Below are 17,585 nucleotides of genomic sequence, written 5' to 3'. Positions count from 1 at the left end.
CTCTCATCTGGAGCGTCCCTGTGACCTATGTCCAGCAAGCCCTGTTCCCCACACCCGCTTAATACAGCCACTTGCTGGGACTTTGTATAGATGTCATTTCCTCAGAGAAGCCTTCTCAGGTCCCACCAAGTTCCTTGGTATGCACTTTCAACCCACAAGCTGAGACTTTGTACATTCCGGCTTCATTGTATGTGACTGCTTCATGAATATCTGTCTTCTCCACAGATCTGTAGATTCCATGGTGTTAAAGACCATCTAAGAAAATAGGGGTGCTCTTCAGTGTCACAGTCCTTACAGGTTATACACATGTGGAGCTAAAGTAGATTCCCAGAATTGGGGATGTGAAGACCACAGCTATTTATTCTACTACTCCTTTTTCACAACACTGAGAATATAGGGTGTTTTGAAAAATATTTACTGAACTAGTGAGTGAATGGCTAGACCTTGCAGCTTCTCAGCTCTCTTACAGTGACATCTAGCGACCACTTTCCCAAACTTAACATTCTCTGGTGGACCATGAATTGATTTTAGAAACACTTTACTTTAGAAATTTAGAAATGCTTCCAAAACATTGAGTATTTCAACAACGCTAAGCAAAGCTGGCAAAAAATCCAGACACAAAGGATCCTTGATTGAGCCAAAAAGAAAAGAGCCCAAAACATCCCAACTCCACACTTATCTAATGCATGCTGCAAGGACGCCGCAGCTTAGCTTGTACCACACTAGAGATGAACAGTGTTTGACCCACAGAGGCATCCACTGCGGGATTCACACAGCAGGAAATGAGATATCCACAGTCTTACTCATGAAGTCTCAGAGAGGCACAACACCCATTAGATCACCTGTGTTGCTTATCCGAAACTGCCAGAGCTTCTTCACAGGCAGCCCGGTTTCCAGTTTTATAGTTTCTTAATCGGTAACCAGACTTCTATCGATTATCTGTAGGCATAGGTGTATAAAAATACCTGTATGGTTTGATGGTTGGCCTTTGGTAATGTATTGGTTGCTTTTCTGTTGCTGCAACAATACACCATGACTAACACAACTTTAAAAGAAAACATTTAATTGGATTTATGGCTTCAGAGGGTTAGAGTCCGTGCTATCATAGCAAAGGCATGGCAGCAGCCAGAACTAAGAATGGAAGGTGAAGAAAGCATTCTTGTAATAGCACACGTCATTTAAAACCTCAAAGCCTGTCCCCTCTCCTCTGACATACTTCCTCCAGCAAGGCCACAGATCCTAATCCTCTCCCAGACAACTATTAACTGAGAACCAAGCACTCAAATGCCTAAGACTTTTGGGGGACAACTCATTCGCATAACCACAGTTAGTTTGATGATCTTCAATTTACCCACAGAAATAGACTACCCATGATATACTATGCTTTGTTATAAATTCATTACAATTTCATTACAGATGCATTTGCTTATTCAGTTATGTAATATCCAAGTCAGTTTTAATGTCATAATACACTCCAACAAATCTACCAGCAAAAGCAGAAGTTATAAACTTGACTAAAAATATATAGCATTTGTTTTCTCATACCATTCCATAACTTCCATCATGCCTATATATGCTATTTCTTTGTTTGTTTGCTTTTGTATATAGTTACACCATGCTGCATTTAGTCATAAAAGGAAATACATTTGAACTGAAGAAGTGTATGTGTGCTTTAACTTATAAAATGAGAAATGGTATTTGCTATATAAAAATCTATCTTTGGAACATATTTTCTTTACTTCACGCAATGTTCATTCACATCACATTGATAAACTTCCCTGTAGTTCATTAATTTGGGGCTCCTTGATGTCTACTTTATTACATTACATGACAGCTCTATCATTTCTAGTAATACGGGTTGTTTACACAGAGATCAATCTGCAACACAAATTTAATCTTTCCAACTTCCTGCTAATCATACATTACTAATACCTCGTTGCTCTAAAATTAGTTCACAAATTCCAACCTTACATCATTCCAAATGAATACACCCGTTTCGACCCCCTTGGACTCACCTGGATCTCCCTTTATCTCTTGGCCTTAACCATGGGAAATGCTTTCTAAATCTGGGGAGACCTTGTGCTTTTTTAGGTCATCTGCCTGCTGGTCTACTCACATTCTGACTTGCATCTCTTTTGCCTCCAAAAAGCCCTATAGGCACCTGTGCTGCCTTCTACCCATTGGCCTGGTATTACACTGTGAAAGAGGCATGTACACCATGGAGTTCTTTGGAACTCAGTTGTTGGTCCACCAAATTGACATCTTCAGTGGCCTGGGGCATCTTAGGAGTTGCCAAAGAGAGAAGAAAGGGAACTAACTATCCTGTGCCTTATCTACTTCATCTTCCTCATTGACATATAATATTTTCATAGTCCTGATTTATGGGACTGTGGTTCCATAAATTCCTGAAATGATGTATTTAAAAACGTGTTCAATTCATGAATTAACATTCCAGATGGGCTAGTCAACCATGTGGCCCGGGGACCATCCCTTAGGAAGGTGAGATTTTCTATAGAAATGCAGTACTAGAGAGCTAGGCAGAAGAACCATCCCTTTCATGAGATGATGAGTTTTACTCCTCAAATACCCTCCCCAAGCACAGAAGCTTACAGAGCCATGAACACTCAAGCTTTGTAATTCTTCCTGATTTTCTGAATTATTCCAAAAGTATGTCTTCCCCTTAGCTATTATTTTCTTTTCTTTTTTACCATGTTTTCCCTAATGCTTTGGTCATTGCTCTTTCTCTAAATCTCTCTTTCTCACCATACAGTTGCCATTATGAAGATGACCTCCAAAGTGGTCAACCAAATGGCGTGTTCTTTTCCCCATTTTTTTTTCAATTATCCTCTTCTGGGTACCTTCTGACATAGACACCGTGCCAGCTCTGGAGTTCAAAACCCCAATAAAATTGTCTGTAAGCTTCCATATGGCCCCTTCCTAGTACTGATATGTTGTAGTTAAGAAGTACATGGTACAGAGATAATGTCATTTCATGGTTAAGCATGTAAGTTCTACAAGGGAACAAATCTGAGAAAAAACCACATCCATGAGGTTTTCTCTGTAGGATCAATCATATAGAATTGCTATGATGTAACCAAAAATGGCCAAACAACATGGATTTCAAATGGATCAATATTTTTAAGTATAGCATAGGCTTGAGAGTAATGAGACAAGCATTGTTAGGTTTTTACCAAACCCATGCATTCTTCCCGTAGGTTCCTCAGTTAAAATATTTTTCTCTGTCTCTGTTATAGACAATGACTGAGTTGCTATAATTCAAGGAACTGGAATTGACATTTGCTGTCTTCAAAGTCTGGCTCATTGAAAACTTTGACATATAACCCCCAAAATTCTATATTCTTCAACAGTGACCATTGCAATGTCAGGTTAATGGTACAAAAGTATACCAGGCTATGGTGTTGAACCACCTCTCAGAGGAAAGCTGCCTATTAATCAAAATCATCAATTTGAGATTCCACACAAATAAAGTAATGTCTACTGTTTTGGGAAATTGAGATTTGGGGATTTATCAGTTATTGCAGCTAGTGTCATGAAACTATGGAGTTACTGGAACTATGAAGGTATTATATAGGTACCTCCTATTTAGGATAGAATGATGGAAATAGGTGGCAGGAATCACCATGTTGCTATTGTTACTGAGGACAGTCCTCATTGGCAAAGCATCCATAAGGACAGGAGCTTCGAGTGAAGGCCAGGTTTTACTTCGCACCTGGGCCACAGACGCTCACCTCCTTTGTGCCATTGTCTTGGATGAGGGTGTAAAGTGGTACCACACGGTTAATCTCCAGAAGCACTGGTGTAGGGCTCAGCTGCTCTTTGCCTGGCCGGCGGCAAAGGTGACAGGTAGACGGACATCGGCCTTTCTCCTCACACCGGATCTCCACACCTGAGATGAGCTGGTCATCTGATAGCATCTGGGCTGTCAGGAGACCGGAGAGGTAGGTAATGAAGGGCATGGATTTCAGTTCCTTCTTGCTGCCCAACTCCGTGGTCTCTAGAGGGTTATAAAAAATAAGTAGTAGCATTGGTCAATCCAATATTCTCTAAATGGCTAAAGTTCTGGTCCCACAAAAACATTTATTGAGGGGCTGGTACTTGTCAGAAAAGAACAAAGATAATAAAGTGATTTGTTCATGACGCTTTGGAAAGACAACTGGCCTAATGGTTAAGAACAGCATGATGTCTTGCTCTGCTATTTATACTAGACAAACTGTTGCTTTGTGTAGCCCTTACTTTCCACATGTTAAATTTGTAGGTTGCATGAAATGATTCTACAAGCAAGATGTAAATACTCAGATATTTTTCCCAACCAGAAATTCTCTTCTGTCTATCATCAGCTTACACAAATTATACCCTTCTTTTAAGTTTGTACTCCGGTTTTATATTTTCCATAAAACAATATAATGAAGGAAGCATGAGCATCAGGTCAAGCCAATTTTGGCTTAAATGACAGTTATGCTTGCTAAAACTTCTGCAGCTTTGGGGGGGAATCTCTTAATGTTCAGGTATTTGGATTACTAGGTGTTTGAATTAGGGTTAATAAACCATTGAAATCAGTTATAAGTGGCAAGTCATATAGATGGAATTATCTGGAATGGCTATGATTTCCTCTTCTGGCCTGTTCCATTGGGAAACTTCCTATTAGGCCCATTTTGTCAGTAGTTCCCTAGATATAGTCTGGGCTCACTGTGCTTCCTATTGTGGTCTTAGTAGTTCCTGTCTCTGTGTCTTTGCTCACAGTGTTCTGACTTTCTCTTCTGCTCTGCACATCTTTTATATCCAGTAATGCTCTGACTGAATCTATGTAATAATCGTTTCTTTATAGTCCCAACTCTGAATAAATATGTCTCTTGGGGGAAAATCATACCTTAAATTTTCTTTCATTTTCTCTCACTTCTTAAACCATATTATTAACATTTAATGACGTGAGCCCTTGTCACCTGTCTACTTTGGTATCTATCATGATGTTAAGATAATTCTGGGAATATGCTTGATATTCACAGATGGTGCTTAGGAAACTATGAGTGAAGGAAAATACACTCACAATCCGTTCAGAAATTTTGAAGAATTCTTAAAATCATAAGAAGCAGGACAGCAAGATGTCTCAGTATGTATTAGCCTTTGCAGCACAAACTTGACATCCTGAGTTCCAGTGCAGGATTCCACATACTGGTGGAAGGCAAAAATAAACTCCACACTGTTGACCTCCTCCCTCCACACATGTCATACACATACAAACACGCTGCATCTGATAAAAATAAAGGGGGACCCAGATTCAGTTCCTAGCACCCACACAGTGGCTCATAACCATCTGTGACTCCAATTTCAGGGGATCCCAAGCTCTCTTCAAGCCTGAATACCAGGTACATGTATGATACACACATACTTGAAGACCAACACTAATACACCTTAAAAATAGACAGAGAGACAGAGAGACATACATATAGACAGACAGATAGACAATAAAATCCTAGAGAGTGTCTCAACAAACTGTTTCCACAGGACAAGAGTTAATTAAATAGATAGGAGCTAATACCTATCCATTTCTCAGCTTCAAATACAGTAGTTCTACTTTTATTTATTTAGTAAACTGGTTTTTAATATAAGATTTTATACAGAAATAGAGGCTTGGTGCTGTACCAAAAGCTCCAAGATACCCAGCAATGAGTATGACCCAGAGGGTGACAGTATGAGGATGGTGACTTCAAAATGTGCAAGGCACAATCTGAATGCTAACACAGAGGAAGCCTACATCAAGAAACAGAGCCTGGTCCTCCAGATGACAGCTTTTACCAAATCTGGGGAAATAAAGGTAAATCCCTACCTCAGTGGCCAAGTGGGCACTAAAACACTAAGGTCAGAAGGGAAAGTAAGAGGTTTCTCCTCTTCCTGCTCTGGCTTGCAGTGACATGCAGCTGATCTGGAAATGAGCTTGCTGAGTAGAAATTCAAATAAACTCGGCCTCCATTCATTACTCTTTCTGCCCTCAGGTCTGGGATCTGGGCTCCACCTTTTCTGTCTGGCTGTCAGCAAATGCATATGAGCTTCTCAGATCAAAGGCTCTGGGGGAGGAAGACAAGGAGAATTCCAGCTAACCACTGCTTCTGAGGATTTAAAAAAAGGGTAGTTACTAAGAAAAACAAAACAAGCCTGTGAAAAAGGCATCCCAGCAGCTGGGAGACTGAGAGAGTTTTAGATCCAGACAGGACACAAAAGGAGCATGGAAGGGAACAACCATTTGGATAGATGATCAAGAAGAAATTCAAACAAAATTCAAACAGTAAGAGTATTACAAGTTGAGGGAAAAAAGTATGGTGTGTGAGGCATAATCATTCCACTTTCTGCTTTTGTAAATAAAACTTTGTGAGAAATTAGATATACCCGTTCATTTATGTATTATATATGACCATAGAGACAGAATTGATCAGTTATACTAGGGACTCTATGTATCACAAAGGATAAAACGTACTATATGCCTCTTTACAGGAAATCTTCAGCAACTCCTGTGTATATCTCTTGCATACAGAGTAGGGCACTGAGTTCCAGAGCCATGAGACTTACCTCTAGTAAATATGAAAGTATGAAGAATTAGGTAATAATGAACAACAGTAGAAACAAACAATAAATACATTTGGACCGCGACCCTCCAAAGCATGAAAACATAGTGAGATATCTTTGCTTCCAAAGCAAATTAAGACACAACAAGCTACTTAAAGGAGACTCATTAGAAATTCTTGTAGATATAATCCTCCTATATAAACCAGGATAAGTGTCTCATAAAGGAAAATTACTTTCTAAGACCAAGCAATGAATTGGTAGCCAATTAATCATATGGATTACTCTTCTCTCCTATTTATTTGTCTAGTTCGTACAAACAGGAGGGTAAAGCACTGGGCTATCAGTATTCCACGTAAGTTTATTTGCTTGCTTGCTTCCTTTTAATGCAGAAGGTCTCCTGTTTCTTAGGCTGGCTTTGAACTCATGTTCCGCCTCCTCTGATTCTCAAATTCTGGAACTAGTTTTCATGTTCTACCACTCTTGGCTAAATAGCTTGAGTGTTAAAATATAGAAGACATCACCCCAATGGCCCTTTGCCATATGCACATTATTTAGCAAGCAATATTACTCATTGCTGAGGGTTTTTTTTTAATCCCTCATCAAGTAAGCATACCTAGGCATCTTGTTAACGATGTAACTATCCATTTACTAATCAAATAATCAATAGTCTTTGGTGCTGTGCTTTGATCAATAAATCTTTAGCTTTTTCCATTCATCATCCTCTGTAAGTGGGGTTAAAAGGTAACAACTCAGGCTAAAAACAGCAACACAGCAGCGGTGTAGAATTAACAGATGACCCAAAGGGTTGGCTTTGTAAAAGGAGGGTACTTGGCAGACATTTGGTAGATATTATTTTTTAACAGGCAAGAAAGTGAAAAACAAAATAGGAAAAGAGACTCACTTTTAGGTCCCATCCATAGTTATTAACAATAATTCTTTTCTCAAAGGTTGTGCCATGCCTAAGCTAAGACCTAAATGAGTGTTCCAGCAGGAAAGACCATTAGCCATTAAATTGTGAAAGATAAGTTCCTGATCCAGCCCTACCCTGTGGCTAAAGTCATCTTCTCTAAAGGCAAACCATGTAGCTCTCCTGCTTTAAACCCTCTGTAACACTTTCCTGCTCTTAGGGAATAGGCATGCAGTGTGGGATCTAGACAATCCACTGTTCCCAGTCTCAGCGCTCTGTTCCACCTCATTCTCCCTTTGTCAGCTGCATTGACCTCTAACATTGCATACAGCCTGCCTCTTTCTCTTAGTACTAGCACGTGCTCCTCTCCTACAAAATGCTTCTGTCTCATCCTGGGTGCTTGATTTCTCCTGGCTGACTTTTATTCATGACCCAGATCTTTATGCAAATATTAATCATTCAGGAAAAAATTACACTATGTCATTAATGTATAAGATTTCTTATTACAGATTCCCACTGCACCCTGGTTTCTGCATCCTGTCTCAACAATGTAAAGTGTATTAAAGGAAAGGCTGCACTGGTTTTGCTGATGTACAGATTCAGATCCACCTTACACAGTTCGCGAACCATGTCAGGATTATAAAACAGCTTTTATTGAGATCTAGGGATTGATCCAAAGCCCCTCCCTCATGCTAACCAAGCGCTCCACCACTGAACTAGTACTATTATTAAATTTTGTTTTGAGTTTGGGTCTCACAAGTTACACAAGTTGGCCTCAAATCTTTGTAATCCAGGAAGTACTGAAAACTACTATCCAGCTACCTTAGACTTCCAAGTACTTGGGATCACAAGATCTTTCCTCAAGTCCTGGCTTCAAAAGCATTTCCAATAAATGTTTGTTGCAAACAAAGCATGCTTGTATGCCCAGGCCACTGTGCTAGGCTTTCGGAACATCCTGAACACACGAGAGTCAGGGTTTGGGATCAGAAGCATGACAAGTTGCTAAGGAGATATGACTGCCTCACAAAATAAGATCCATCTTTCAAAGGAAAAAACCAACAAATAAGGCAGTTAGTTGAGTTCTCATGTTCTGACCTCTGGGTTTACATGTAGGTCCTTGCTTTGAGAGGAAGGGAGAGTTGAGTTGAGACAGGCTGTCTGTTTCTAACAGGGAAAAGATAAAGAACGTTTTGAAGAGACTTGTCCTCTGTTCACATTTCCCATCCCTCTGAACAATGCTTCCAAAATAGGATCATGTCTGGTTTCAAGCCTGGTTCAGGCTCAATGACACTACAACCCATTCATTTGAGAACCTGCCAAATGAACTCTCTTTTTTCTCCTCCCAAATTCCTGCTGGGTATTATTTTGTTGCCACCAAAAAAAAAAAAAAAAAAAAAAAAAAAAAAAAAAAAAAAGCCTCAGCTGAAGTGACAGCTCCGTGTTGGGAAAGCGGCCAGAGCTTTTCGGCAGGAGGTGATGGCACCATTGCCCTTATCCAGAAAACCAAACAAAGGCGGCAGACTAAGGGCTTCTGGGAGAGCCAGAGCTGCACGGCTGTAACAGTGCAGGGTACTGCCTCCCTAGTCAGACAAGCTTCGCTTTAGCAATAGGCTCCTACTTTAAGCATTTGAAGGCTCCACAGGGATGACAGGGGCTCAAATTAGAAGCACGATGGGAGGAGGGGAAAGAGTGAACCGTTTACGTCATAAAGAGTGGCTGTACTTCCATCAGTGGCCTCCCAAGCTTTACTGAAAAGGAATCTCTTCTGAAGAGGAGTTATTGTGTTCTGATGGGGGAACACAGTTTAATTCGCGGCCAGACCCACACAGAAATCTGAGCCAAAGGGAAAAGACCCACCTGAAATATCATCAGCGAGCCCTATGCTGCTTTGCTGCTCCGTGTGTAGTTACCAGCCTTGCTCAGCCCGCAGTCATCAGGGTGTCCTTTCCACACGACACTATAGAACTAAACGTCCCCATGGGGATTAAAGGAGGTGCCTGGCACGAGTTACTTACTCAGTCAATAGGAGCTGCTGTTGTTCGCTGGCCCCGTGGTTGCTACAAATGTTTTGTTGCTGTTGTAACAGGATGTTAAAATTGAAATTTCTATTGATACACCAAGACATAATAGAAGTGAGATTCCCAACATCAAGCCCATAGACACAGAACTTAAAAATGACACACAACCTAAAAACCAACTCCATAACTCTGGAAACCTCAGCTAGAACAAAGAAACAAAAACAAAAACTGAACAGAGCCCAGTGAGTAAAGGGAAGACCCAAGGATATTTTCTTTGAGACAGTTATTGCCATGTTTGGGGTCTACAGGATCCTAGGAGCACATTCAGACAATTTTGTCTACTGACGGCAACTTCTGTAAAGGGTCTTTGCTAGTGCTACTTACAAAATTTGTTACTTGATAGAAACTGGGAAAAACAGTAGTCAAGGGTTTATCCTCAAAGAAACTCTAATGGCCTGTGTTAGAAGAGCAGAAAGGACTGCAAGGGGATTCCAAGACATCAGAGGATGCTGGGCAAGAAGTGATTGTTTTCTCCATGGACCAAAGGATAAGATGGCATGGATGCTTTTGAGTCCTCCACAAGAGTCTCTAACATTGAGTGTTCATGAAGTGAACTACCAGGAAAAAAAAGATGGATCTGAATTAACCAGCAAAATAAAATAAAAATAACAATGGCCCTGGTCTTGAGAGAAATCTCTACTGTTGGGCATCATAGCATAGACATTTACCCAAGAGAAAGCAACAACTTTAAAAATCAATTGGAATTGAAAAGGGTAGAGTCAGACAAAGTCTCCCATAGCCATCCCTGACATTCTCTTCCTGTGCTTTGGTAATGGAGGCAGAAGAGAACAAAGCGCAAGAATTCCAGCAGAAGCAGTCATACCCCGTCCATGCTACCACAGAGAAGGGCAAGGAGACTGACTCGTCATGTTACAGATAATGCCTTCACCTGGACTGCCACACTGGAAACTGCTGACAGTGCAAACTGTCACTGTTCTACAAGAGATAGCTAAGCAGATGTAGTCTTATATGATTTGTGTCTAAGGTCAAGGAACATTCTTCTAATGAATGAGTTAAAAGCAGTATGAGAACACACACTCTTACAGATTCTATTTGACTGCTTTCATTTCTACTGTCAATGAAAACAGTAATTCTGACAGTACTTACCACATTTGTAACTTTAGCTAGTGTGCTAATTCAATAAATATCTGTCATGCTAACCTAAGTACAAGGACCATGGCCAGTTTTAATGAAATTTTGTATTCTTGACACAAAAACAATTTGTTTCCATCATTGTAACAGTCTGGAGATAACTACCTGAGTGAATGAATGTTTGCATCACTGTAACAGTCTGGGTATAACTACCTGAGTGAATGAATGAGTGCAGGTGTGCATATGACTTCCTTTCCTTTAATACTCCTAATTGTGTGACAATATGTTAGACTCCAAACCTACCTCAGTTTACGTACCAGATTAAAGGCAGTAGGACTCAACTGTGTTTTACTGATGACCACTAACAAAGCAAGTAACTTGCATAAGGCCATATAATGGGTAAAGAGTCTAGCTATTGCTAGAGCATTCTACTCTCTTTTTTCTTACATATATTCCCTCTTGGAAAACTTTTTGGTACCAGTTTTCATCCTGCTTGAGTCCCTTCCATTTCTTACATGTGTATCTTTTCTGTTCTTGTCACCCCCAGATAACATACCCAACCTTTCCCACCACTTTCATAAACTAGAATGCTTTCATGGGTAGAAAAACTTTTAAAGGTCACATAGTTGGTAAAACAACCCAATCTTTTATTTGCTATGAAATTACCCTCCTATTATTTCTTAGACACTTTTAATGGCATGAACCTTCCTCAGTCTTCTTGGTTTTTCATGGATAAACACTATTAAACATAGGCTAGCATCCAAGCTGGGGCAATTCTCATATTAAGCACTGAATTCAATTTTAGATTTTATGTTATTTGGGTACCTTGCAGTATCTACACTTGCCTCCCACTCAACAAGCTAAAGCTAGCTAACTAGCAATGAGGATGAAATCCACATCACAGAGACTGTAGAGCACTATGGTCCGGCCATAAAGTGTATGGCTGTGTTTTGTGCTATGTAAATGTGCTCATTTGGGAAACAGAGGCAATACAGAGTCCCCATACAAGAAGAAGGTGGGTTTACAAAGTGCATACACAAATGACCTGCTGATCTAATGACCTCCTGACCTCAGCAAACTCAGCAGTTTTCTCACTAAAGTGCACAACAGAGCTTGAATATGAATTCCAGTTCCTGTTTTCCAGTCTGGCCACTTTAATTAGTTATTCACCTCTCTGGTGTGTTATTTTCTTAACTTTGAAATGTCAATGATAATCGTTCTTTTTATTATTATTCGAGGGATTAATGGGAAACAGAACTTAAGGAAGAATGTCCAGGACAATGGTGTCCAAAGCATCAACAGAATTCATTTAATCTGGTCCTTCTTGGCCTCCACCACACCATTTTTCAGTTCTGAAACAAATTTAAATCTGTACATCTTCTCTTGACACCCACTTGGTGCTTTTAACAATGAGAAATTTCTCTTCAACTTCTTGCTTTCTATCTACTGAGTAGGTCGGTCAAGGACGGAGCAGAATTCCACAACCATTGAGTCTGACTGCTTAACTTCAAATCACAGGCAAGTTATTTCACTTCTCAAACTTTAGTGAATTGGTGATTTTTAATTCCCCATTCAAGTGTTCTGAATGCCAAATGAGAGAAGCTCATGCCTATGACTTCCTCTGATCCTATAATTCAATAGAAATAGAAATTGTTGTCATCTTCTTCAGGCTTAGAGTAACCAGCATAACCTAGAAGAGGGCCCTGTCTTGAGAGGAAACAGTTTTCTTCTGAGGGCACTGAGCAGAAGCTCACTGGTGGCTAATGTTTTGGGCAGAGATGGGAAGCAGTCAGCATGTGTTCATAGTATTCTGTTCTGCCACTTGAGACTGGGTTGTGACCAAAGGCAGAAAATCAGGCCAAGTGTGATCTCCTGCTGCCCTCTAGTGTCTTCTTAGGGTGGTTGCTCTTGGAAACTACAGCTTTTTACCAGAGACAGTGTAGGATTACAAGGTACAGGGCTACTGAGTCAAAAGTTACTGCCATAATTAACAGTTGAGAAAGGCATTTGCTTAGCAGACCCGCGTAGGATCAGGTTTGGAGAGAGACACCATGGGGGAGAATAAGAATAACAATCTGTTCAACACTTGTGGTTCTCAGGTATAGACATCTGAGGATATATTCTGGGAAGGTAAACAGAGATGAGAAGAGAGTTGAGATATAGAAGACGTCAAAGATAATAGGGGAAGATAAACTTCCAGATGGCAGGGTATGGCAAAATGCTGTTTTCAGATTTCTCAAAACTAAGCCATGTGATCAAGGCTTCATTTAGTCTGCTCTCTACTTTCCAGGTTACTGTTCATGGAATTGAAGTGACAAAGAGGAGCACCTTCGCCTGGTCCATATAAAGAATGACTTACAGGCTAGCTGCAGGCTTCTAAGTGACCATGGATAAGGTAAACCAATAGAAGCTTATACATTTTTAGTGTGTAAAATAAGGGTAAGGTGAATGACAATACAGCTATTAAATTTTAATATAATGAATTTCCACAATTCTTCCTGTTTGTGTGTGCATGTGAGGGGGTGACGAAGTGCAGATATGTCCACGATATCTCTGCAGGCCCCTGTGGAGAACAGAAGAAGCTACCAGACCACCAGGAACTGGTGTTAGAGAGGCTTGTAAGATGCTCGGGACTGAACCTGAATCCACTACAAGAGGAGCAAGTGCTCCAGACATGGGCGCGAGCTCTCCAGCCTCCCTACTACATTCACAGTAGAGTGTTATTACCTTTAAGAGGCGACTGAATGCAACGAAAGGGTAAGATCAAGAATAGAAACATTTCCCAACCTTCTAAGTTTTGTTACACACGTGATGTGGTGTTTGCCGCAGCTTTACTAGCCCTGAATTCGCCTCCCTGGGATCCAGTTCAAGCACTGCCCTTACTTGTCTTGCTAAAACGCAACCCCCAGACCTCAAAGATTCATCCTTCCACAGTTCTCACTCCCTCACTCCAGTTTTAGAGGGTTGGGAGACCAGGGGGATAAGTCTTAGACAGGATTAAGGGTAAATATATCTTGAAGTGGCTAATGTTCATCTTTGGATGGGAACGTCTCTATCATCCTGCTGTGGTAAGACTTAGAGATAGAGATCAGGACACAGGACACACTAGTCACCCTCAGTTCAAGTAGAGGAAGTCAGGTTCAAACCCACCTATCCCCTTTGTAGGAATCAGCTACAGGCCTTGGTTAAAGGAATGCTGCGAAACACTTTTAGAGACTAACCATAGCCTCTCTTTTACATTTCTGTTTTTCAAAATCTCAAATCTACCCACGTTACAAAGGACATAGACATATTCACAAGCATTTTATAAAGTTTTCCAGAGTGCTTTAACGCCTTTATTATTTGTGCTCTTCTTGAAACCTGCAGAGAGCTGGCATCAGAGGACTAGTCAGATCATCGACATAAAATAAAGTTGAACCAAAGAGCTGCAATCCATCATGAGTCCCCTTTCTTAAAGTTGGGGTGGTAGGTGAAATGAATAGTAACTACTTCAGTTTTACACACACACACACACACACACACACACACACACACACACACCAGGCCATAATTTATGTGCTTAGTGTGCACACATGGTCACATCTGCTCTCTGGCTTTTAACGGCAGTGAGAAGCTTTCAAAATTGCTGCTTAAACGGGAGGAGGCAGCTAACTACAGGTATGAAAGTCAGCATCAGTTCTACTTCTCTTTTTGTTGCTGTGATAAAAAAAATGACTGAAATCAACTTAGGGAAGAACATGGTCATTTATAAAGCAGAGACATGAAGGAACACTACTTACTAGTTTGCTTCCTCCGGCTTGCACAGGTACCCATCTTCCTTATGCAACACAGATCTGTCCAGGAGTTCTACCATGCCCAGTAGGCTATGCCTACACTTATTAACCAACAAGCAAGACAAAGACCCCACAGACATATCCACACACCAACCCAACGTAGGCAATTCCCGAAGTGACACTCCCTCTTCCTAGGTATGTCCATGTTTGAGTCCAGTTGACAAAACATATCAATGGATCCAAGAAAAACTGGGTTGATGCTTGCTTGTTTTATTTTTGAGGGCTTTCCTGCTGTGTTAAGCTACCTTCCCCTCTGTGGGAATGCTAAAGATTTGGGTCTGAATAGCTATACATTCCAGAACTGGAATATGCAATTTATATTTTTTCTGTTCATGACATCATAGCAATTAGCAAACCAATTCTTAAAATAATATGCAGCTCAGTTGTTAGAGAACTTGTTTGCTTAGCAATCACTGGATTCAACTCCCAGCACTGCAATAAACCAAGTTTGATGGTACACCATGCTAATTCTAGCAATTGGAAGGTAGAGGCAGGAGGATCAGGAGTTCAAGGTCATCTTCTGCTACTTGGTGAATTCAAGGCAACCCTGAGATACAGAAGCCCCATCATAAAATAATGCAGGAGGGACTTTCAAGATGGCTCAATGTTTAAAAAGGCTTCCTCCTTTAGCAGACAGCCTGAGTTCAGTTCCCAACATGATCGTCATCCTCCTCATAGCTGTCTAGAATTTCAGCTCCAGGAGCTCCTAGGAACCCAATGGCCTCTTCTGACATCCATGGGCACTGCACAGGCATTCAAACACACATGAATAAAATGTTAAATATCCATAAGAAGTCTACAGACAATCAACAGGAAATTTGTTGGAAAACCATGGTGCATCTGAAATAACAGGGTTACTATCAGAAACTTGAAGCTACAACAATTTTTGTTGTATGTGAGGTGGAGTAATCAGAACCACATTTTATTAAATGGAAAAAGAATATGCACAGCAGTATTTATAGTTCTTCTGTGTGCCTATAAGGAAATAGTGTGAGGATACATATCCAGGACACATATACAATTTCTATATTGTTTTCCCTAGGACATACTGACAGGCCTACTCAAACTAATAAAATGGCTACCTACAGGGATAGCAGAGAAACAAGGTCAATAATATTTCATACCTTGTTTTATAATATAAAACTTTACAAAAGTTCTAGATAATTTTTATATTATTATTATTAAAAAGAAGAAATACATATATGTTCAAATTATAGGCAAACTGAAAGATATCTATTGTATATCAGAGAATTAAAAAAAGAAATAGAGAGGCTAGAAACATGACTTGGTTGTTAAGAGCACTGTAGGTCTTGCAGAGGACCCACTCTCGAGTCCCTGTATGCACATGACAGGTAATAATTGTCTACAACTCCAGTTCCAGGAAACCTGAAATCTTCTTCTGGCCTCCAGGGGACTGCATGCACAAGGTGCACTGACATACGTGCAGGAAAAAAAACACACTGTTACACAAAAGAATAAAATAAACAGAAAAGGAACTAGATGAGAAGAGTAACATCTAGTGTCTTTAAACACAGCATCTGTGCGTTATATGCCTAGTGATGTTATTCCAAGTAGGAAGGAATCTAGGAGCAAGTGTGAAGGTAGATTTAAGGGTGTGTTCACAATTTTGTTTATGAAAATATTATATCACAGGTAATAAAATCAGAGAAATGGATTGGCAAGCTGGTTGAGCAATGAAAAGCTCTTCCTGCTGCTCCAGAGGACTTGTGTTGGATGCCCAGCATTCACTTGGCAGTTCACCATCTTCAGCTTCAGTTTCAGGGGATTTAAAACCTCTTCTGGCCTCTGCTTGCATGAGGCACATGCATGGTGCACAGACAGGCAAAGCAGTCATATACATAAAATAAAATGAAATGATAAAGGAAAGAGGTCAGGGAGAATGAGAGAATCATAAAAGCACTGTTTTCAATGTCTAATAAAAGAACTTATCTAGATAACTACCACCAATGTATCCTATCCTATCCTATCCTATCCAGTGTAAACTCTTAGAAGAAAGGCTGCTGAGGAAATTTCTCATGGACAAAGTAAACTGACAACACAGCCCGCTACCACTCTTTGACTAAATGTCACTCACCTGCACATTAAGTCCTGATACAATGCTATCGTAAGTGCGTAGGTCTCCCGATCTACTCTAGAAGAATTTGGGGTTTGTGAATATGTAGAAGGAGAAACAATACACCCTTTTTAGGGTCCTAAAATGGGAATTTAGCATTTCTTTAAATTATGGATTCAAGCAACATATCAGAAGGATTCAGAAAATTCCCTATAATCTTGACATAATTCAATTTGCACACATTTGAATCACACAACAGCATTTCCAAATACTTCAAAACATTCGTGCTCACGGTTACTTTGAAATCATGAGAGGTATTATATTCCACTAAATCTTATCCCTAGCAAGTAAGCATATGTTAGTTACATGTTAAAATATTTTGAGTTATTCTATCTTGACATCCTTTCTTTCTTTATGATCCGTATGTATTTTATTTTATGCATTTATAATCATATTTATATTACAACTGAATTTTCTAGAAAGACAATCTAGGAAACAAAAAGTGATGATTCCCTAAGAAAGAAGAGGAACACAAGGAGAAAATGTGTTAGTTAAAGTTTCAAATAACCCAAGGTCCTTGTCAAATAACAGCATAGGTAATGACAGAAACTATAGCCACCATACAGCAGAAAAGACTAGCACAATATGCAGAAATTTTGATCATTATTTAAACATCCTAACATTTAAAATGTATTTTAAAAGCTGGGTAGCTATGTCAAAATTATGTTTAAATATCTTTAAAAAATAAGATAGCTTTAAATATGCATACTGCGTGCATTTACAAGAGGAGGAATAGAGTATCTGGGATTTGATTTAAAACATGCCAGTCAACTGAAACAAATTGGGGATAAGGAAAAGCAGGAGCCGCATTGGAAAAAACATTGGCAACAATCATAGCTAGGTATTGGGCACACAGAGATTCTCTGTGCCATTCCTTCTTCCAGAGCGTGCATTTAACACACTCCATAACAAAACCTATGGTGCTCTTCAGAGTCATGAGTTCTACATCTTGATTGGCTGGC

The 17,585-nt window shown here is 40.0% G+C and overlaps 1 protein-coding gene across 4 annotated transcripts in view; it reads right to left on the bottom strand.

Annotated features, from left to right (window-relative positions):
- Astn2 (astrotactin 2) overlaps nucleotides 1–17,585 on the bottom strand; it is a 998,237-nt gene that overhangs the window by 200,642 nt on the left and 780,010 nt on the right. For all 4 annotated transcript variants that reach the window (XM_041632337.1, XM_041632338.1, XM_041632339.1 and 1 more), the window contains one exon: nucleotides 3,750–4,015. In XM_041632337.1, coding sequence (XP_041488271.1) covers nucleotides 3,750–4,015 — 266 coding nt within the window. The remainder of the gene's footprint in view (nucleotides 1–3,749; nucleotides 4,016–17,585) is intronic.

The sequence above is a fragment of the Microtus oregoni genome, unplaced genomic scaffold (genome assembly GCF_018167655.1).
Source record: "Microtus oregoni isolate MIOR12 unplaced genomic scaffold, Mior012 000041F_ref0000270, whole genome shotgun sequence".
Classification (NCBI taxonomy): domain Eukaryota; kingdom Metazoa; phylum Chordata; class Mammalia; order Rodentia; family Cricetidae; genus Microtus; species Microtus oregoni.
The sequence above is the reverse complement of the archived record's forward strand: the minus strand, read 5'-3'. Positions and strand labels throughout refer to the sequence as shown.